General features: G+C 49.6%; 1 protein-coding gene across 1 annotated transcript; it reads right to left on the bottom strand.

The window, feature by feature from the left end:
• Positions 1–21,130: 21,130 nt before the first annotated feature.
• gjd2b (gap junction protein delta 2b) lies at positions 21,131–22,975 on the bottom strand. Its single transcript, XM_056295011.1, has 2 exons — positions 22,905–22,975; positions 21,131–21,974 (listed from the first exon to the last, which is right to left on the bottom strand). The coding sequence occupies exons 1-2, from the start codon at positions 22,973–22,975 to the stop codon at positions 21,131–21,133; spliced, it is 915 nt and encodes a 304-aa protein (XP_056150986.1).
• Between the last annotated feature and the right edge of the window lie 460 nt (positions 22,976–23,435).

Genomic DNA, 23,435 nt, shown 5'->3' with positions numbered 1-23,435 from the left:
TGGTGATTGCTACTGATATGCTATATCGCACACAGAAAAATATACACTACCGTTCAAAAGTTTGGGGTCACCCAAACAATTTTGTGTTTTCCATGAAAAGTCACACTTATTCACCACCATATGTTGTGAAATGAATAGAAAATAGAGTCAAGACATTGACAAGGTTAGAAATAATGATTTGTATTTGAAATAAGATTTTTTTTACATCAAACTTTGCTTTCGTCAAAGAATCCTCCATTTGCAGCAATTACAGCATTGCAGACCTTTGGCATTCTAGCTGTTAATTTGTTGAGGTAATCTGGAGAAATTGCACCCCACGCTTCCAGAAGCAGCTCCCACAAGTTGGATTGGTTGGATGGGCACTTCTTGCGTACCATACGGTCAAGCTGCTCCCACAACAGCTCAATGGGGTTCAGATCTGGTGACTGCGCTGGCCATTCCATTACCGATAGAATACCAGCTGCCTGCTTCTGCTCTAAATAGTTCTTGCACAATTTGGAGGTGTGTTTAGGGTCATTGTCCTGTTGTAGGATGAAATTGGCTCCAATCAAGCGCTGTCCACTGGGTATGGCATGGCGTTGCAAAATGGAGTGATAGCCTTCCTTATTCAGAATCCCTTTTACCCTGTACAAATCTCCCACCTTACCAGCACCAAAGCAACCCCAGACCATCACATTACCTCCACCATGCTTAACAGATGGCGTCAGGCATTCTTCCAGCATCTTTTCATTTGTTCTGCGTCTCACAAACGTTCTTCTTTGTGATCCAAACACCTCAAACTTGGATTCATCCGTCCACAACACTTTTTTCCAGTCTTCCTCTGTCCAATGTCTGTGTTCTTTTGCCCATCTTAATCTTTTTCTTTTATTGGTCAGTCTCAGATATGGCTTTTTCTTTGCCACTCTGCCCTGAAGCCCAGAATCCCGCAGCCGCCTCTTCACTGTAGATGTTGACACTGGTGTTTTGCGGGTACTATTTAATGAAGATGCCAGTTGGGGACCTGTGAGGCGTCTGTTTCTCAAACTAGAGACTCTAATGTACTTATCTTCTTGCTCAGTTGTGCAACGCGGCCTCCCACTTCTTTTTCTACTCTGGTTAGAGCCTGTTTGTGCTGTCCTCTGAAGGGAGTAGTACACACCGGTGTAGGAAATCTTCAATTTCTTAGCAATTTCTCGCATGGAATAGCCTTCATTTCTAAGAACAAGAATAGACTGTCGAGTTTCAGATGAAAGTTCTCTTTTTCTGGCCATTTTGAGCGTTTAATTGACCCCACAAATGTGATGCTCCAGAAACTCAATCTGCTCAAAGGAAGGTCAGTTTTGTAGCTTCTGTAACGAGCTAAACTGTTTTCAGATGTGTGAACATGATTGCATAAGGGTTTTCTAATCATCAATTAGCCTTCTGAGCCAATGAGCAAACACATTGTACCATTAGAACACTGGAGTGATAGTTGCTTGAAATGGGCCTCTATACACCTATGTAGATATTGCACCAAAAACCAGACATTTGCAGCTAGAATAGTCATTTACCACATTAGCAATGTATAGAGTGTATTTCTTTAAAGTTAAGACTAGTTTAAAGTTATCTTCATTGAAAAGTACAGGGCTTTTCCTTCAAAAATATGGACATTTCAATGTGACCCCAAACTTTTGAACGGTAGTGTATGCTATATTTATCAACCTGTCGTGTTTGACATTTCAAGCGCTCCTGAGGGCCCCCTGCTGGCACGGAGGACCTAAGCGACAGCTTAGTTCGCTCATGCCTCGGGCCGGCTCTGGACCACCAGATGGTACCAAATCCACCTAAATTTGAGAATAACGATTATTATTGGGCAGGAAGTGGTGAATAGCGATTAAGTTTTGCAAGGATGCAGTATCACAGAACAAGGTATGACGCAGGCAGACTGCGTCACCATACAAGCGCTTCGAGGAAATTACTCCACGATGTACGATTTATGACTCGGCAAATTGTTAGCCATGATTCTGTTGCACGTCATCTCATCTACATTGCACAGTTGTATCTATGTTTGCCATAGCTGTCATTGGACTGTTCAATTTTTGGACGTTCCCACCTTTTTGAAATCCATCATGATGATGAGGAAGCTAGACCCTGTCCCTCAAGAAACATCAACATCAATTGATGCACAGGATTGGGCCGGCTTGCAAGGCTAGCGTGCACAGGTTTCCTGGCAAAACTGGATAATATTTTCGCAAACCAGTCCCCAGTCACACGATTCATGTGCAACTGGTCCACCATGTGATATGACTGGTCCACCGTGCCACATGATTGGTCCACTGTGTTACTTCACTGGTCCGCCGTGTCACGTGATTGGTCCACCACCACGTGATTGGTCTACCGTGTTACTTCACTGGTCCATCCGGATACAACGTTTATTGACGGATACGTTTCATCATCATCTAAGTGACCTCTTCAGTCTCAACTGACTGCAGGTATCCCACCCTTATAAACAATACAGTGGCATAACGACCCAAACCAACAACCAGTTTCATATGCAAGCGTGGGTGTGACCATTAACTAGAGTTTCAGTGGCCATGTGTACTATTCACAGAGGATTAGGGAATGTTGCAATCACAGCATTTTAGGATGCCTCCTGGGCGCCTTCCTTTGGAGGTTTTCCAGGCACGGCCAACTGGGAGGAGACCCTGGGTTAGACCCAGAACTCGCTGGAGGGACTGCATGTCTGATCTGGCCTGGGAACGCCTCGGGATCCCCCAGGAGGAGCTGGAGGGCGTTGCTGGGGAGAGGGACGTCTGGAGTGCCCTACTTAGCTTGCTGCCACCGCGACCCCGACCCCGGAGAAGTGGCTGAAGATGGATGAATGAGTCACAGCATTTGTAGGGAGGAAGGCTGGTTTGAACGGGGGAGTCAAAGAGGCCATTTATGTGGTGAAGAGGGAACGACCATCCCTAAACAGAGAGGGGGGGGGCTAACAGTACATCTGTCACCATCTTACAATGCTGTGGTTGCAAACATTCCCAAATCTTCTGTGAATACTACACATGACCATTGTAACTCTCGTTAATGGTCATGCCCATCTTTGCACATGAAACTGTTCGTTGGTTTCGGTTGTTATGCAGCTGTATTGTTTATAAGGGTGGGGATACTTGCAATCAGTTTAGACTGAAGAGGTCACTTAGCTGAGTGATGAAACGTATCTGTCGATAAACGCTGTATCCAGATGGACTTATTGAACGGTGTGGGGACTAGAAAATATGTTAAAAGCTGCATGCTGGACAGTTAGATTACAACGCCACAGATTAGCATTGGTTATCTTTGGTTGCAAATGAGCTCAAGTGATGAGTGATTCAGGTTTTGTTGAACAGACGTTCGAGTTTAACAGAACTTTAGAGAGTACAAATGAAGGACTGGATGAACTGTGAACACGTGCATGTATGAATGAGTTACCTCCTCTAATGACCGATTACATTGACGGTTGATAATTGAGGCTCGGTAATGATCATCTTTTTCCAAAATGAAGATGCAGAGTTTTGGAAGAGATCTATTGCTGTCTGACTATCAGGACTTAATGAGTAATTTTAGGGGTTTGTCTGCCGGAGAGCGATGATTTATCCCAGGGTGCAAAGTGAGGAAATGTGGTCTGATCTTCAGAAGACCTCTCTCCTCATTAGCTCCTCTCTTGTCTGCTCAGATGGCACTTGTATCGCTGGACTCTCACTGACGAGACAGGAATGTGGTCGAGGAAAAGAAGCAAATAAGGAATTAATTGCACCGTGTTTGGCAGCTTTATGTTGATGTATGGAAGATGTTTTAGATCAAAACTCTGCTTTCCTCCAAACTAACCAGTCAGCTAAAGAGTCCGACCTGTTAGCCAAGGGCAAGTGAGTCTATTCGTCCATGGTCGTTACAGTATCAAGGACTTAGAAAATGAATGCACAAATGATCCCTGCAGGGGAAGTCTTTGTATTGCATTCTAATGAACAAAATGAGTTATATTAACAAAGTGTGACTGATTGACTGATTTTGTATCTTGCCTCCTCATGCTAGGAAGGTGAAGTAAAGACGATCAACAGAGAAGCAACTCACCCATTCATTGTCTTGCTCAGAGACACTTGGGTAGAGTAGATGTTTGACTTGGCACCTCTGGATGAAGGACAACCTCCTGGTTGCCACTGTGATGTCCATGAAAAAGACAATTTACAAATAACTCCATTTTTCATTCAGCTTGGAGTATGAAGAAGGTGTAGCTTAAAGGTGTTATATATGATATTTTCAACTTTCATTTAGAAGTAAACAACTATTTTCTATGGAAAGAGATAATGGAGTAATGGCGTCCTGAGCAGAGAATGACGTCACACTCCCCCTGTGTGTAGTAATCTGAGCTTCTCTGTTCTTTGTTGTAGAAGCCAGTCTGGCCGCGCGTGCATGTTAGTGCACGTGGGGTAGCTAGCGTTAGCAGGTTAGCTAGCAAGCTAATAATTGCGTTACATGGATTTAGGTTGCTCGGCAGATCGAAGAAATGGATCCTTACCAAGCTGAACATGTTACTAATGTTATTAAGATAACTCTATACTGTAAAAACCAATATTCCAACCAACAAAATAGCCGAGAACGTGAAACAGCCAAATAGCCAAGAAAGCGAAGGGAGGGGGAGGTTGGTTGTGTTTTGGTCTGAGATGCCGGTGCTGAATGTTGTATATAGCACATTTAAGAAGTGAATGCCATAGAATGAGACAGGGGGAGTTTAAACAAATGATGGAGAATAGTCTCAAGTATAAGTTTACAGTAAATCTGAGCCGCTGGTGTTGTAGAATTTTCCGACTCCCCTGCAGGATCTGACTCCCTTGCCGTGAATGGGTTACGGTTAAAGTTGGGGGTTAGTGGTGGTGGGTTAGGGCTTAGGGTTAGCCTAACCCCTAACCTCACAACAAGGGGAGTCAGATTCTGCGTTCAGAAAATTCTGTAACACCGGTGTCTTAGTCACCCTGGCTCTCATGATGCAGTAAACCCCGTCCATATGGTGCGCCAGACGAGTTCAAACAAACAACCGGAATGACTTTCAAATAGTATTTGACCCCTAGTTCGGCCACTGAGGGCATTCTCAACCAACTCGCGTTGATACCGAGGGAGAAATCGGCTAAAATAATAGTTTTTGATGTGTCCTTTCAACCTCGCACATGGATATCTGCGGCTTTCTCTCACCTCTCTTTGTCTCTGTGGAGCAAACAAACCTGGAGGGCAGATGATAGCACATAGGTAGGTGGTGGCTGAGGTGTGAGCTGATGTAGCACATGCCGCTTGGTGTTTTGCCCTCACTTAAGTTGCTCTGGGGTTGCTTTTTTTTTTTTAAGTCCATACATTAAGGTTACATTGATAGCGCCGGTCTTGATGCCCAGCTCAGATGTTTTCTTGCCTACATCCGACCACCTGCACTCAAAACAACCGGCATGCGTAGACCTGAATGAGAGTGTGGTCACTGTTACGGGAGATGACGACCGCACGTGGGCACCACATCATTCAAAATGCAACGTGAGTCTTTGACAGTGTCGCATTTTGAATGAGAATGGCGTGCCATTCACAATGGCCTGTGTGGCTACGGCCACACTTGCAGATATTCGATTCTTATTTCCACGTGTGAATGTGGTCAGAATTTGATTTGAAAATATCCAATTCCATGTGCCCCCCCCCCCCGGTTGCACGGTTATAATACATATCTGATCTGTGCCACATGCGAGCAAAAAACCGGAATTGGGTCGCTTGTGCCAGGTGGTCTGATCGTAGCCTTGTGATCGCATGGTTGGCACCAGTGTGAGCCGAGCCCCGAGGCTTGGCAGTGCAACAACTATTAAGATGCATAAGACCACACTCATTTACAGTCACAATTAGCAGTACTGTAATTACAGTACCGTAATTCTTTTTTGCTTGTTTTTGGATTTTCCCTCCTTTTTCTCCCTATTTCTCAGTTGTACCCGTCCAATTACCCCACTCTTCCGAGCCGTCCCGGTCACTGCTCCACCCCCTCTGCTGATCCGGGGGGTGGCTGCAGACTACCACATGTCTCCTCCGATATGTATGGAGTCACCAGCCGCCTCTTTTCACCTGACGGTGAGGTGTTTCACCAAGGGGATGTACCGGGTGGGAGGATCACGCTACCCCCCCCCCAGTTCCTCCTCGTCATCGAACAGGCACCCCTGACCTACCAGAGGAGAAGCTAGTGCGGCGACCGGGACGCATACCCACATTCGGCTTCCCACCCGCAGACACGGCCAGTTGTGTCTGTAGGGACACCCGACCAAACCGGAGGTAACACGGGGATTCGAACCGGTGATCCCCGTGTTGGTAGGCAACAGAATAGGCCGCCACGCCACCCAGACGCCCATCAGATCAGAGCACTTTTGCCCCGGGGCCGGCTACACATCACCCAGGGCTCCTATTCTGGAAACCTCTCCATCCGTTTGTTTTTCCACACTGTCCAGAAGAGACTCGTTTTCTGTAACTTACGTGTTCTAAAACAATAGGAGTATAATTTTTTTCTCCTTGCACAGATGCAGCGTCTGTGTTAGAAGATGGCATGATACAGATACATGATACAGTGTTTACTGTACGTCATACTCACGCACCTGCATTATTAAAGATATGGGAGGTCTATTTATGACACCTTGATTTATGTGGACTCGGTGGCACACCTACTTTTCTGGATGACATATGGAGACGGGTTTTCGAATGCTTCCCCAGCTAAAAGGCCTGCTAATTCCTCAAAGTCATATTACGCGAGGCGAGGTTCTGCCCTCCTGAAAAGCCCTTAGCTCGGCGATCGTGTCTTTAAGGTGATGGGCGCTGTTGGAGTCACTGTAATTCCTGCAAAAATACGTGCAGAACGAAACGTGTCGACAACAACAGAGATGTGCCCGTGCTTTGACAAGCAGTTTGTCAAAGTCAGATCCGGATGAGCTGGCTGCTTTTATTCTGGAAGCTAAGCACTGCTTAAGGTGTAAACACTTGCTCATAGGGGAGAGGAGGCTGTCATGGCGGTGAAACTCAGACGGTGTCTGATTGCGGCGTGGCACTTGATGAGTAATCACCGTTCATCCGACGATTTCATGCTCCCTGCCCGCCTTGTTGACCTCTTATAATGTCTTAATGCTGTTGGGAGCATGCCCGGATCCAATTATGACTCTGGCTGTGAGCGCCATACTGTCGTGAGGTCAAACCCTCGGCTTCATGATTAGAGTGCCCATCCTGTGTGGCTCAGTAGAAACCAGGATCACTGACTGGGTTTTGTGATATCAGAGGCTATCAATCATAGTGGAGACGGTGCACTATCATTTTAGAATATGACAACTTGAAACGCTAAATATGATGACACTGACAGTGTAAACCGGTGTGAAGTCATGCGTCAGCAGAACTGGCCGATCGAAGCACATTTGTCTCCACATCATAAATAAAGTCCACCAACCACGTTCGGAGTCACACAGCAACCGTTATGTTATTCACCACACATCATCTCGTCTGAGCTCGTCGTCAGCCGCTTCTCCGGGTTCAGGGCGTGGTGGCGGTCAGTTGAGACTGAAGAGGTCACCTTGATGAGTGATGAAACGTATCCGTCAATACATTTTGCGTCCAGGTGAACTGATTCAACCTTCTTTGATTTAGACTACATGTTGTGGAAAATTTGCCAGTTTTCCTGAATGCGACATGCAAATGATAATAGGCGTGTCAGAAGCTGAGCTATAGATGACTCGCCATTATAAAGATAAGAGTCTAGTCTGGTTGGTCATCAGTTTTCTGCACCCGCCGTGTTTCCAAGATGGCACCCGACTGAAACTGCTTCTCTAGAGAGGCTATGATGACATTTCAGACCAACTCGGTTGGTAATAACATTGACTTTGTAATCTGTTGTGATATTTTCAGACACTCGCAGTGTTGCTGCAGAATGGTGTCACAGACGTTTAGCTGTTATTTCTGTCTATTTACAAGATTGTCCTCGATTTGATAGCAGTGAAGTTTGCACGGAGCATCACTTTCCTCCTACATCCAAAGACACGCATGGCAGATGAACTGGAGACTCAAAGTTGCCCATACCGTAGGAATGATTATTATGTAAGTGTATATGTAGGCCATGCAATGGACGGACAAAATGTCTTGAGTTTCTCGCTGTCCTCTTCCCAATGCCTGCTGGGAAACACTCTGGCTGCCTCGCAGCCCCAAACTGCATGGGTGGCGAAAGGGTAGCAGCAGGATATAATTTCACATGTAGGTTGTGACTCAGTACATACTGACATTCGAGTCCTGTTACCTCAGTTCACACTTTAGCTGTTGTCCTGCTGCTTCTATCCGGTTCTATTCTCAAAGCCAGCAAATAAAAGCCTTCTCATAAATATTAATCGATACTGCTGCCACAAACACTGGGCTCTTCTCTCCCCAGCGGCCTCTGTCAGACAGTGAAACGAAGTGTTTACACATGTGCCGAGACCTAGGGGGCACTAAAAAAACCCACCAAACATCAGACATCCCTGCCTGTTCCTCACAGCTGGACAGCTGCTTTTGAAGCCTCAATCTCCTTCCAGAGGAGAGGATGAGTCGCTCTCATCCGGCTGGATGCAGACTGCAGACAGGTAAGAGGTAAAGTGCTGCCGTCTCTCTGGATAGAGGCCTTTTCGTGCGGGCTTTGATGTGTGTTGGCGCATTCGCCCAGGGAAATTAAGACGCCGATCTGTTTTGAGGCTTGCGCTGCTGCCATCCCGCCTCCGCATCAAATACTGATCTGAGGTATAATGCTAATAAAAGCATTCTTCTTAATGACAACTCAGTTAGGAATACTTTTTATAGCATTTCTTCCTCGTACCCAGAAAGCCGTGCTTGACAGCAGGGTAGATGACAGAGGGGGAAAGAAACGAAGGATGACATTTCTCCTGTCAGTTTATTTATCCAGCGAGCATTGACTCAGCATGCGTTCTCCTTTTCCATCCCCGCCCGGCTTTACGTTTGCATAGCTCCACATGCTCACGGCTAGCATCTGCCTCGGCACAGCCACAATCTTTCTGCTCTCGGCTACCAAGCAGCTCTAATGGAGCAGTTGAGGGTTTAGATGCCTTGCTGAAGAGCACCACGGCGGTATTTGTGAATGGAGGGGGTGAGCGTTTGTCATTCTCTTTCTGCGCAAAGATAGGCCTGGATTCACATCGCCGGCCATCGCTCACAGTCAAGTCTGCTAGTTTAGTCGCTGCCGCCACATAAATCGTGATGCTTTTGAACGTCATTTAAAATGGGCGGGGTATCGTGGACAACACGTTTTGTTTAGTCCCCCCCCCTTTTTCTCCCCAATTGTACTTGGCCAATTACCCCACTCTTCCAAGCCGTCCCAGTCACTGCTCCCCCCCTGCCGATCCAGGAAGGGCTGCAGACTACCGCATGCCTCCTCCCATACATGTGGAGTCGCCAGCCGCTTCTGTTCCCCTGACAGTGAGGAGTTTCACCGGGGGGACGTCGCGTGTGGGAGGATCACGCTATTTCCCCCAGTTCCCCCTCCCTCCCTGAACAGGCGCCTTGACTGACCAGAGGAGGCGCTAGTGCAGCGAGCAGGACACACACCCACATCCGGCTTCCCACCCGCAGACACGGCCAATTGTGTCTGTAGGGACACCCGACCAAGCCGGAGGTAGTGTGGGGATTTGAACCAGCGATTCCCGTGTTGGTAGGCAATGGAATAGACCACTACGCCACCCGGACGCTCCTAGTCTAGTGTTGGGGTAGATTTTACCATCAACATATTCATGCTTTCACCGCACTTGAATAACATGTCCCACCAGCTTCTTTATGTGATGAAATGGTGCCATTTGAACGAGCCAATCAGAGGTGCCTCCGAGTGACGTCACACCGGGAACACACAATCCATCCGGTTTTTCCGTGAGGCCATGCCGAGACCATGGTGGTTTCTGATTGGACAGTCCTTGTTTCTGTTAAGGGAGGGGTGGGGCCAGCAGTACTGCCAGCCAATGAGCACTTTAGCATCACATAGACAAGGTATGTTTTCCTTTGGGTGGACAAAAATGTCCTCCCACAGTCCAAAGATCTGCATGTCAGATGATTCAGGGGAACCCAGTGGGACTGGCACACATTTCCAGGGTATTTCCCCGCCTTTTGCATGTCGTCTGCTGGGGATAGGCTTCACCCCCCGCCACCCTGAATTCAATGAAGTGGGAGAGAAGCCCTAACCTCAGAATATTATTTTACATCACTGTGGGTTTTTTTTCTATATTCCTTATGCAACCTGCAAGTAAATCATACACCGCCCGTACGTGTTATTTCAGCAGGCAGTCACAACTGATGTTAAGGAGCTTCTTCTCCCTCGGTGACCTGGCCAGGGAAAGCGGGATAAAGGCGAACACGGAAATCGAACAAATATCTCGGATTTGAAACACCGAAATACAAATGAGGTGGCAGATTTTGACGGGCGGCAGCTCAAAAATCCTCTAAATCGTATTCGCCCGCACGACGATAAAGCAACAGCGGCCACACGGTGTGTAATTTATGCCGACGTGATCACGGCCTTTTGAGACGTGACGTTAGATTGAAGAGGGCGGAAAAAAATTAGGTCGTTAGTGCCAGGGACCATCGTTGTAATTTGATGACGGAAAACAAAAAACTGCACGGTCGACAACCCCATTTTAGAGGCGCTGCGCCGGCCGACCAGGACCGGCCTGACGGACAGCCCATTGATCATAAGAGTACGCTGTAAGCCGATATAGCTTGAATATTTATGGTGAGGGGCTATGTGCCTGAAGAGACTCTGAGTGGCTCTGAGTGCTTGCTGGTTTGTGTATTCCTGCAAGGGAACGCACACACACACACACACACAAACACACACATACACTCACTCATACTTTACACAAACACACACACCCACATGCATCGCCGAGCATGTACATGGACATGTTCACACATGATCATATGCAAGGGCACACAAACATTTACGCGTTCTCGTACACGCACACGCGCACACACACGCACAATGCGGTGGAACAGACGCTGGCTTGTAAAAACACAGGCCTTTTAAATTTTCATTTTTATGGTGTTCCAGCTTAAAGTGAGCATTCCCGTCTTGGCTGAGTGGAGCGCAGCCCTCAAGGACAACCTCGACTGCCGGGCCACGCTGACACCAGGACCCACACAGAATAGAAAAAAAGTGGAACAGACTAGATGAGGAAAGGTAGGGAAAGGAGGGAGAAGAGATGCTTTTTAATCTGTATTCACGCTTTTTAAGATACTGTACATACATACAAGGAAATGCACTCTCTACATTCAGCCCACCCTCTGTGCACCCACTAGGGACGGTGGGCAGCCGCGGTGCACCTTGATCAGGGGCTTTTTTGGTGGGAGGAAACGGTACCTGATGGAAGACCTCTGTTAGATCCAAACATTGCTCAGTTAAAATGGCCGGGAGCCATCAGCACAGGGTGCGGGTCTTTTGTCTGATACCGGAGCACAGCCATGCAGAGAACGTGGCGAACTCCACACAGAGGGGACCTGGGACGGCCCGGTGTTCGAACCCAGGACCTTCTTCTTGCTGTGAGGCAGCAGCGCTAACCACTGGGCCACCGTGCAGCTCCTTATTTAGCGGCCGCTTTTGCCCAAAGCCACGACTCGGCAGTCAGCAGAGGTGTTTGTGGGTGAACTTAAAGGCCTCTTACAGCACCGGATAGCAATTGTAACGTAGCCAAAAGGGCATGTCGTGTCCGGTGCATCAGTGGGACTGCACAGTGGGGAGATCACCAATGGTTACGCCAATAACGAGGGATTCACAATACGAATTAGCCGCTCGATGCCAAAAAAATCAGCACTAAAGTCATGCTTGGAAACCATCCGTGGATCAAGGTAGGCCTGGAAGAGAAACACTTTCTGTTTTGGCCTTTTAGTATGTCTGAGGTAAGCCAGTTTGCAGCCCTGATGGAAGACAAGAGTTTGTTCCACCATTTTGGGGTGAGGCGAGAGAAAATCGGAACCTAGCGTTTAGCTGTTTTAATGCGGGACGTTATGGATCAGTGTTTCTCAACCCAGTCCTCAAGGACCCCCTATCCTGCATATTTTCTTTGCAACCCTGAATAGGTATACCTGTTGGTAGTTATTCAACCAATCAGCAACGAATTTTGTCAGACGTCGCACACCTTGCATAATGAAGTGCTGCGAGATGATTGGTCGAGTAAGTACAAGCAGGGCTACCTATGCAGGGTTACAATGAATATCTGCAGGATAGGGGGTCCTTGAGGACTGGGTTGAGAAACACTGTTATGGATTAATATGGGTTTGCAGGTGAGTCGGTGCAGTCCCTGAAATGCCGTCATCCGAAAGGTTTTGAACTTCATGCAGGCAGCAGCAGGGGGCCAGTGTGCGGCCGCAAAGAGAAGGGTGACGTGCACATTGAGGCAGGTGGAAAACCAAGCGTGCAGCATCACTCTGGATTCATCGCAGTGGTTGGATAGCACAGACTGGCAGCTGCACAGCATGTTCTGACAGGTGTGGCTAGACATTTCAGATATCCACAAGTGGTCAATACACGTTTTCAACGAGTCTGGTTCAACCCATTTCTTGTGAAGTGAGAATGAAAGCCAGAGTTAAAAGTTATTAGCTGAAATTAGCTGAACTACGGACATAAAACCCAGGCTGAATTATCCTTTAATCAACGTAGTCTCGCAGGCAAAACATGGATATTCAATTTATTTGCAGTCCCCAAAATGCATTGACTGGCAACGTTTTGTCACATGCCTACACAGTTGTGTGTCAACAACGTATCAGAAGTTAAGAAGTATTACTCTGCGGATGGTTACGGTATTAGATTGGAGATTGTTGAATTTAGGGAGCTCAGTTGTAATCAGAATTGTCTTGTGTTGGCTGTGTGTTTTCATGGAGCGTGTCTCCGTTTATCGTCAGTTCGGTTCAGGCCCGAAAATCAGTAATAAAAGAAATTTCCGTAAAGGCGAAGAAGAAAGGGAATGGAAAATTCACTTCTGGAACCACGGCGACTGAAAAGGTGGGCGGTCACTCCCCCCCTCCCCCACTCGCTATCCCTCTGACCAATCAGAGAAACGCCAATGGAATAGGGGCGTGCCTTCTGGCTGTCAGTCAACTTTGTTGCTCACAGTTTGACTCGTAATGCTGTGCTCAGGTGAAGCCCCGTTTACAGTAGGCCTGTCTCCCTTGGCCAAATGAAAATAGCAAATACTTCACCTACAACTGATAAACTATTAAGAAGGAAAACTACTTCACCGGAGCAACGGACCTCATTCGCCAGGAATCAGGAACACTTTATTTGTCATTTCGTTTCGTGATCGTCACGATATCCAAACTAACACATATATCCAAACTAACACATATATCCAAACTAACACATACACTCACCGGCCACTTTATTAGGCACACCTGTCCAACTGCTCGTTAACGCAAATTTCTAATCAGCCAATCACATGGCAGCAACTCAATGCATTTAGGCATGTAGACATGGTCAAGACGATCTGCTGCGGTTCAAACCGAGCATCAGAGTGGGGAAGAAAGGTGATTTAAGTGACTTTGAACGTGGCATGGTTGTTGGTGCCAGACGGGCTGGTCTGAGTATTTCAGAAACTGCTGATCTACTGGGATTTTCACGCACAACCATCTCTAGGGTTTACAGAGAATGGTCCGAAAAAGAGAAAATATCCAGTGAGCGGCAGTTCTGTGGGCGAAAATGCCTTGTTGATGCCAGAGGTCAGAGGAGAATGGCCAGACTGGTTCGAGCTGATAGAAAGGCAACAGTAACTCAAATAACCACTCATTACAACCGAGGTATGCAGAAGAGCATCTCTGAACGCACAACACGTCGAACCTTGAGGCAGATGGGCTACAGCAGCAGAAGACCACACCGGGTGCCACTCCTGTCAGCTAAGAACAGGAAGCTGAGGCTACAATTCGCACAGGCTCACCAAAATTGGACAATAGAAGATTGGAAAAACGTTGCCTGGTCTGATGAGTCTCGATTTCTGCGGCGACATTCGGATGGTGGGGTCAGAATTTGGCGTCAACAACATGAAAGCATGGATCCATCCTGCCTTGTATCAACGGTTCAGGCTGGTGGTGGTGGTGTAATGGTGTGAGGGATATTTTCTTGGCACACTTTGGGCCCCTTAGTACCAATTGAGCATCGTGTCAACGCCACAGCCTACCTGAGTATTGTTGCTGACCATGTCCATCCCTTTATGACCACAGTGTTCCCATCTTCTGATGGCTACTTCCAGCAGGATAACGCACCATGTCATAAAGCTCGAATCATCTCAGACTGGTTTCTTGAACATGACAATGAGTTCACTGTACTCAAATGGCCTCCACAGTCACCAGATCTCAATCCAATAGAGCACCTTTGGGATGTGGTGGACCGGGAGATTCACATCATGGATGTGCAGCCGACAAATCTGCAGCAACTGCGTGATGCTATCATGTCAATATGGACCAAACTCTCTGAGGAATGTTTCCAGTACCTTGTTGAATCTATGCCACGAAGGATTAAGGCAGTTCTGAAGGCAAAAGGGGGTCCAACCCGGTACTAGCAAGGTGTACCTAATAAAGTGGCCAGTGAGTGTATATCCAAACTAACACATATATTGCTGTCCCAGGGAACGAACACCAGATCAGGATGACTGTTGGAAGTGCCGGTCTGCATGGGCTAGCAGTTAGCTTAGCCTGCCCCGTGTTACTTCCTCGGGCACAGCTCCAGGCAGGGCCCTGGTCCCTGGGCCCACAGGAAGAAGCAAACCAGGCTCTCTAAGACAAAACTTGAGACGCGGACGTGGACAAAGACGCTGCGTGGACGGTGCTGGGTGAGGCTGCCGCAAACGGGAATTGGCGAAATTCGTTCATGAATTATCTTACAGACAAGCTTGTCTCTTTTGGGGTTTTCAGCCCTCAAGTTTATCTCAACGAATCCAGACACCAGTACCTGAATGAGGCCCAACGTTGGTGGCGCTAAAAGAATATTATTTTTACATGCATAAATTATAAGCCGCCATACATAATACTGTCTCCACAGCATTACTATGGCTCTCGGGTGGAGGTGGGCAGACTCAGCACCATCGCTTTGAAAATAGTGATCTCTTACATATGCCAACTGTACTTAAAGGTCGGGTATATGAGCTTCACCAAAACCAAAAAAATTACATGTGTAGATTATTAAGGATAATGAGTTTTACAGGAGGGGAACTTATGTTGTAGCTTTCTAACAGTTGTAGGGGCGACACGGTGGCGCAGTGGTTTGCGCGGTCGCCTCACTGCAAGAAGGTCCTGGGTTCGAGCCCCGGGGTGGTCCAACCTTGGGGGTCGTCCTCTGTGTGGAGTTTGCATGTTCTCCCTGCGTCTATGTGGGTTTCCTCCGGGGGCGCTCCGGTTTCCTCCCACAGTCCAAAGACATGTAGGTCAGGTGACTCGGACATACTCAATTGTCCCTAGGTGTGAGTGTGTGTGGGTGGGTGTGTGCGTTAGCCCAGGGTGTCAGCCCAGCGACGGCTGGGGTAGGCTCCAGCATCCCCGCCACCCTGAGAGCAGGATGAGCGGTTCGGGGAAATGGATGGGTAACGGTTGTAGTTAAGTGTGATCTGAAACAAGACGCTCACGGAGAAACCACCAGAACAGGGGTCGCCACCATGAATCAGTACCGGCTGTAGTCCTCGGTACACTTTGGGTACTTTGCACACAAAAGATGCTCTGTGTTGAGAACAGGGGCGGGGGGGGGGGGATGTGACAACCGGCTGGCTGTGCACTCAGACGCTAGCTATTTTTAGCAGGAAGTATCGCTACACCGGTCTGACCCCGTGCCGTGTTGCCGCGAAGGTTACGATGCAATGTGGAATATTAGGAAGGGGTAATCCAGTCCGCCAGATCTGTTTGAAAAGACCCCCCCCCCACCCCCCAAAAACAACCTGCACGCCTTTCCTGAGATAATTCTCCATCCCTCATATTCATCTGTGACTTTTTAATCACCAACCCCTCCACCCAGGCTTTGATGGGAGGCACAGGAATTATTCATGTCCACGTTTTGATTTGCATATTTGCATCCAGCGCCGAGAGCAGGCAGGTAACGTTGAACCGATGAGGGCGATGCACGGGGGGGGGGGGGCTGCACAGACCCTTATGTAACTCAATAAGTAAAGCATGGAGCTAACACCGCCACGGTTTGAGGTTCCTGTTGCTGATGTGCAAAGCAGCAACGCACGATATACACTGCCCCGGATGAAACCAAGCGCCGAGCCGCTGCTCGACGCTGCGGCGTCGCGGGCACCGTACGCGGAGGCGATCAGCGGCCGGCCCGCCGGAGCTTGTCGTTTGTTTGAGGAGAGAATCTAAAAATCCCCGGTGGATTTGTGATTGATCCGTTGGAGCCGCCGCCCTTCGATTTTCCTCCTTGGAGTTGCACAGTCATCTTGGCGCTGCTACCCGCCCGCCCACCCGCCCAGCCAGCCCCTCCTCAAAAGTCAAATACTGCCTGTCCTGACCGACACGCATACACAGTAGCCACCTCCCTGAGTGGCCAGCTGAGGAGTACTCCTCCAGCTCTGCGGGGCGAGGATGCAGCACTCATCAGCGTATCGCGAGTGACCTTGCCGGTGACCTCGGCCTCCGGTGGAAGTGAGTCCGGCCTGTCTTTATTGACAGTCCTGGCCGAGGAGGACAGAGCGGCTCAGTGGCATCAAAACAACACGTGGCTGTTGGCACAAGAAGCCTCATTCTACATTTGTGGTGGGTTAACAGTATATACTGGGAAATGATGGCGTCTCACCTCTCACTTCTTGCAGTAATCTTGCGTCTTTGCTGCATCGTCAGTCAATGCAGTACTTGTGAAAAGTTTGCACGTGGTTGATATAAAAATCGAGGGGTCTGCGTACTAGTTAGTCTGCAATGGCCTTCATGTTAGCTTGTGTTGTGACAGGCTGGGAAATCCTGCCAAGGTTGGGTTTCCCTTGACGCCGCTCGCACGGTGTTTTAGTTCTTCCTTCTGGACTTACAGATATTTTCACCTGAGGAGTTTTTTTGGTTTTTTGCACCACTGTGACTGACATGTGCACTGGTCTCTTGTGCTTCGAGTTGTGACTGTGATAGTCACAGTACATTAAACGTGTTATTCCCTTCTTTTTCGCGGAAGAAGTAACCCGGGTCGGACTTGACTGAATGAAGGGAGGTATAAAAACCAGGCCGGTGGAGTTTGTTGTCGTATCCGGCTAACACCGAGATCACATCTCTGATTGACAAGACTCGAAGGCCGACTTTGGCGTTTCAAATGTTGGATTGTTGGTGGTCACATTTGATTTTGCCCCCCCCCCTCCTTTCTCACAAATTGTATCTGGCCAATTACCCCACTCTTCCAAGCCATTCTGGTCACTGCTCCACCCCCTCTGTCGATCCGGGGAGGGCTGCAGACTACCACATGCCTCCTCCCATACATGTGGAGTTGCCAGCCGCTTTCTTTTCACCTGACAGTGAGGAGTTTCACCAGGGGGACGTAGCTCATGGGAGGCTCACGCTACCCCCCCCCTCCGAACAGGCGCCCCAACCAACCAGAGGAGGCGACCAGGACACATGCCCACATCCGGCTTCCCGCCCGCAGACACGGCCAATTGTGTCTGTAGGGACGCCCCACCAAGCCGGAGGTAATACGGGGATTCGAACCGGCGATCCCCGTGTTGGTAGGTAACGGAATAGACCGCCACGCCACCCGGATGCCACGTTTCACATTTGTTTGGTGGACCTGAGTAGAGCGGTCCATAAACCCCCCCAGCCAGGCTGCAGGGCCCGGTCCACCTTCCCTTTCTGTCAGCCGCCTTTGGGTTTCAATCAGAGCGGCAAACACAATTAAGAGGCCAGCTCAGGGAATTCTGAAAGGGAAGTTCCAAGATCTTTCCCGCAAACACGACAAACACCCGGCGAGTTTAAAGGCTCAACAAACATGAAGCCCACTGAGGCTCGTGGGGGTGTCGGTGCTGAAGCATTGACGTGACAAACCAAACTCGCCCGGGGTAAACGGCTTCCATCTTTATTACAGACACGTGATAGGTTTCTTTTACAGTGACATGACTCCCACCGTTTCTCTCCCCCCCCCAAAAAAAAAATGGTATAGCGCCATCGGCAGTAGTGTAGTGGCACTGCCTCTCGTCCAGCTGGGATTCCAGTTCGTGGTGGACGGTCGCAGTTCATCTGTAAACCTGGAATATGAGATGGTTGGTTGGTGCTGCAGGTTTCCGTCATCGATTGAACCCCCCACCCCCACCCCCCCACCACCCACCATGTCCACACATACCACAGCTGCACAGATAGGACAGGAAGCTGTCATCATGGTCCATCGTGGGGATTCCATGGACTCATAGCTCCGGATAAAGGTTACAGACCGTTCAGTAGATATATCATGTATATATTTATGTACACATATGGCACTTTGACGACGCAAAATAGAGAGATGAGTCACAAATGAAAGAAATGGGCAAGAAGTTCGTGTTGAATGGGCGCTTGGGTGTAAAAGCAAATGATAATAATAATAATAATTTTAAAAAATCAAATAAGGAATTAGAAAAATCGGAAGCTAAGAAATACAAAGAAGTCACAGACGTCGCCCCGGCGTTGAGGGGTGATCTCATGGGTTAAGGTCGGCGGTGTGACGACAGGCAACCGAAACTATGACGTCACTACGAGATTATGCTGTGACGCTGTACCAGACACGTGAGGCGAGAGACGGATACGATGAGCATGTGGCGTGTTACGCTGAAGACGTGTGAAGGAGTTTGCGTCCCTTGGAAACTGCTGGATTGTGTGTATTGCTGTGGTAGAGTTGGTGTTGCCTAACCGCTGAAGTGTCGTTTTAACGCCTGATCAGCACAAACCGGGTAGGCCTATCATTTTTGGCTTATTAGTGCAATAATACGCCCAGTCTCCTCTGGACGAGAGAGAGAGAGTCTCTGGACGAGAGGGAGTAGAGAGAGAGACAGTAGAGAGAGTAGAGAGAGAGAGAGCAAGAGAGAGAGATTCTCTGATCAAGAGACAGTAGAGAGAGTAGAGAGAGAGAGTCTGGACAAGACAGAGTAGAGAGAGAGACAGTAGAGACAGAGAGAGAGTCTCTGGACGAGGGAGAGTAGAGAGAGAGTCTCCTCTGGACAAGAGAGAGACAATAGAGACAGACACGGAGAGAGAGAAGAGAGAGGCAGCAGAGACAGACATGGAGAGAGAGAGAGTCTGGACGAGACAGTAGAGAGAGACAGAGAGCGTCTCCTCTGGACGAGAGAGAGAGAGAGAGTCTCTGGACAAGAGAGAGTAGAGAGACAGTCGAGAGAGAGAGTCTGGACAAGACAGAGTAGAAAGAGAGACAGTAGAGACAGAGAGAGAGAGAGAGTCTCTGGACGAGAGAGAGTAGAGAGAGAGATAGTATAGACAGAGAGAGAGCGAGAGAGTCTCCTCTGGACAATAGAGACAGACACGGAGAGAGAGAAGAGAGAGACAGTAGAGACAGACATGGAGAGAGAGAGTCTGGACGAGACAGTAGAGAGAGACAGAGAGAGTCTCCTCTGGACGAGAGAGAGACAAGAGAGACACACGGCGAGCGAAACAGTAGCGACAGACATGGAGAGAGAGAGTCTGGACGAGACAGTAGAGACAGACAGAGAGTGTCTCCTCTGGACGAGAGAGACACAGTAGAGACACACGGAGAGAGAGAGAGAGAGAGAGAGAGAGAGAGAGAGAGCGAGAGAGAGAGAGAGAGAGTATAGAGAGAGAGAGAGAGTCTCCTCTGGACAAGAGAGAGACAATAGAGACAGACACAGAGAGAGAGACAGTAGAGACAGACATGGAGAGAGAGAGTCTGGACGAGACAGTAGAGAGAGACAGAGAGCGTCTCCTCTGGAGGAGAGAGACACAGTAGAGACAGACACGGCGAGAGAGAGAGAGAGAGAGAGAGAGAGAGAGAGAGAGAGAGAGAGAGAGAGAGAGAGAGAGAGAGAGAGAGAGAGAGAGAGAGAAGAGAAGAGAGAGAAGAGAGAGACAATAGAGACAGAGAGAGAGAGAGTAGAGACAGACATGGAGAGAGAGAGAGTCTGGACGAGACAGTAGAGAGAGACGGAGAGCGTCTCCTCTGGACGACAGAGAGACAATAGAGACAGACACAGAGAGAGAGACAGTAGAGACAGACATGGAGAGAGAGAGTCTGGACGAGACAGTAGAGAGAGACGGAGAGCGTCTCCTCTGGACGAGAGAGACACAGTAGAGACACACGGCGAGAGAGAGAGAGTAGAGAGAGAGAGAGAGAGTCTCCTCTCGACAAGAGAGAGACAATAGAGACAGACACAGAGAGAGAGACAGTAGAGACAGACATGGAGAGAGAGAGTCTGGACGAGACAGTAGAGAGAGACGGAGAGCATCTCCTCTGGACGAGAGAGAGACAATAGAGACAGACACAGAGAGAGACACAGTAGAGACAGACATGGAGAGAGAGAGTCTGGACGAGACAGGAGAGAGAGACGGAGAGCGTCTCCTCTGGACGAGAGAGAGACAATAGAGACAGACACAGAGAGAGAGAGAGTAGAGACAGACATGGAGAGAGAGAGTCTGGACGAGACAGTAGAGAGAGACGGAGAGCGTCTCCTCTGGACGAGAGAGAGACAATAGAGACAGACACAGAGAGAGACACAGTAGAGACAGACATGGAGAGAGAGAGTCTGGACGAGACAGTAGAGAGAGACGGAGAGCGTCTCCTCTGGACGAGAGAGAGACAATAGAGACAGACACAGAGAGAGAGACAGTAGAGACAGACACGGCGAGAGAGAGAGAGTAGAGAGAGAGACTGAAAGACTTGAAATCGGATATGAGTGTACATGCTTTTAAGAAGCACTTTACACGTTTTTTTTAAAACACTTAAGTTGCATCCGTGCCTTATTCTCATAAATATAAGAAACAAATGTTTGGTCCATTTGGTTTTTCCTTTTTCTCTCTCCATTATTTTTCTTTTTCTTTTTCTGCTTGTCCATCTAAGACGCATAAAGCCCGACACCCCACCGATCTCACGAGGAGCTCGGTGAGACACGTGGTCCTCCCACATCCTTGATGATTGCTGTGCACATCTGTCCTGCAGACCACCGCCTCGCGGCAAGGGCCCTCACACATAGGCAGAGTCACTGGACTGGGTACGGCCAAAATTAGGCATGCCCATTCTGGGCAAGTCCTTGTTGCGGATCTCATAAATGGACTTCCTCCTGGCCTGCACCCCCCTCACGGCCGTTTTGATCTTCCTCCATCCGAGGTGATTGAGCTCCGCCAGGTTGAGGACCACGCAGATGCCACTGACCGCAAACATGAAGACCAGGAACACCGTCTTCTCCGTCGGCCTGGAGACGTAGCACTCGACGTCTTTTATGCAAGGGTATCGATCACACTCGTACACCGCCGGCACGTTGAATCCGTACAGGAAGTATTGGCCCACCAGGAACCCTATCTCCAGCGCGTTCCTGAACACCACCTGGATGATGTAGAACCTGGAGATGCCCTCCTGCCTCCTCATCTTGGATTTAGCGGTGCGCATGGTCAAAGCGGGGATGTCCTTGACCTCCAGGCAGTCGGGCTCAGCCTCCTTGGTGGAGTTCTCGGTGTTCTGGAGGACCCCGTTGATGATGGTGTTCTTGATCTTCTTGCTGTCGTCCCGCTTCATGGAGTCCTGGTCCTTGTCCAGGGAGAGGTAGACGGTGGAGTACCTCCGCTCCTTCTGCTTGGCGGACTGGTGCACCGAGTAGGTGATGAAGCACAAGCTGGGGCAGCACACCATGATGATCTGGAACACCCAGTACCGGATGTGGGAGATGGGGAACGCCTTGTCGTAGCACGCCTGGTTGCAGCCCGGCTGCAGCGTGTTGCACACGAACATGGACTGCTCGTCGTCGTACACCGTCTCCCCCACTATGGCCACGATCAGTATCCGGAAGATCACCACCACTGTGAGCAGGATCCTGTGGAGCAAAGGACAACAGGTCCAATTTAAACAAGCCAAGACTCGGTTCGGGGTTTCGGCGTGTTTTTTGGCGCGCGCGCTAGGCCGAATCTGCGTTGGAGGAAAACGTTCCACGCCCGAGCACGCGGGGTTTTCCGATGCACCTTTTTACGCATACGCGTCCAATCGTTTCGCGCGTGCGTCCAATCACTTTGGAGATGAAATCGCTGCATCCGGCGATTTGGTTTATTCTGCGGGAGTCGCACCGTTACGGACTCGCGTGACACTGCGCATGTGATTTTATTAATTTTTTTGGACAATTTCACCTTTTTAGTCACATTCGGCCACTTTTCCTCCCACCACCCAGATTCTTTAGAGGAAATATATCCGCACCTCTAGAGCTGTCTTGCGCAATTATCCATCCATCCACCCAGCCAGCCAGCCATCCATCCAGCCATCCATCCATCCATTATCCAAACCGCTTATCCTGCTCGCGGGGATCCTGGAGCCTATCCCAGCAGTCATTGGGCGGCAGGCGGGGAGACCCGGGACAGGCCACCAGGTCATCACACAGGGCCAACACGCACACGCACACGCACATTCATACCTAGGGACAATTTAGTCATGCCGGTTCACCTGCCCTACATGTCTTTGGGCTGTGGGAGGAAACCGGAGCACCCGCAGGAAACCCACGCAGACACGGGGAGAACATGCAAACTCCACGCACAGGACGACCCGGGACGACCCCCAAGGTCGGACCACCCCGGGGCTCGAACCCAGGACCCAGGACCGCGCTAAGCACGGCGCCAGCGTGTCGCCGCTCGTGCAATCAGCAGTTCTGAGAAACGGACCTGCGCACGACGTTCTCGCAAAACGTCACTTTTTCTGGTCGTCAACGGACGCGTCGACCGTCCCAGACCCCTCGGCATCTCCTGCTCTCACCTCTTACCTTCCGATCATAGTAGAGTGCTGTTGGACAGCCGCCTCCAAGAGACGCTCTAATATGGTCCACTCCCCCATGGCTGTTCATCCGGAGACGGTGGCGGTCCTCGTACCAGACGTACAAAAACGTGAAGCGCAACTCAAGCGGCGTCTCGCCGGCTCCGCGCGTCCGGGGTGCGGCGCCGCAAGCGCACCGAATGCACCGGAGCGCCTCTTCTAGCGGACAGCCCCGCCGTCCTGCATGGCGCGCGCCCCGCAGCAGCAGCTCCTCGCGGCGTCTGAACGGAGCGCGGGCGCTAATCCGTCTTTAAGTAGAGCGCCGCGCGTCACGGCCGCGCACAGGTTTGGCTGGCGTGGACGCGCGTTACGCGTCCGACTCCGCGACGCGTCTTCACGTCCGGATCGGGGGGGAGGGGGGGGCGGGGTTTTAAGACGTTATCGTGAATACCTGCCGGCGACCGCTTTACTTAGCGACCTTCCGTTATCAGCGACTGTTATGAACGGTTATAACGCTCCCTGTCTGACCCGGCCACCTCAC

The sequence above is a fragment of the Lampris incognitus genome, chromosome 15 (assembly GCF_029633865.1).
Source record: "Lampris incognitus isolate fLamInc1 chromosome 15, fLamInc1.hap2, whole genome shotgun sequence".
In the NCBI taxonomy this organism is placed as follows: domain Eukaryota; kingdom Metazoa; phylum Chordata; class Actinopteri; order Lampriformes; family Lampridae; genus Lampris; species Lampris incognitus.
This window is presented reverse-complemented; position numbering and strand designations above follow the sequence as displayed.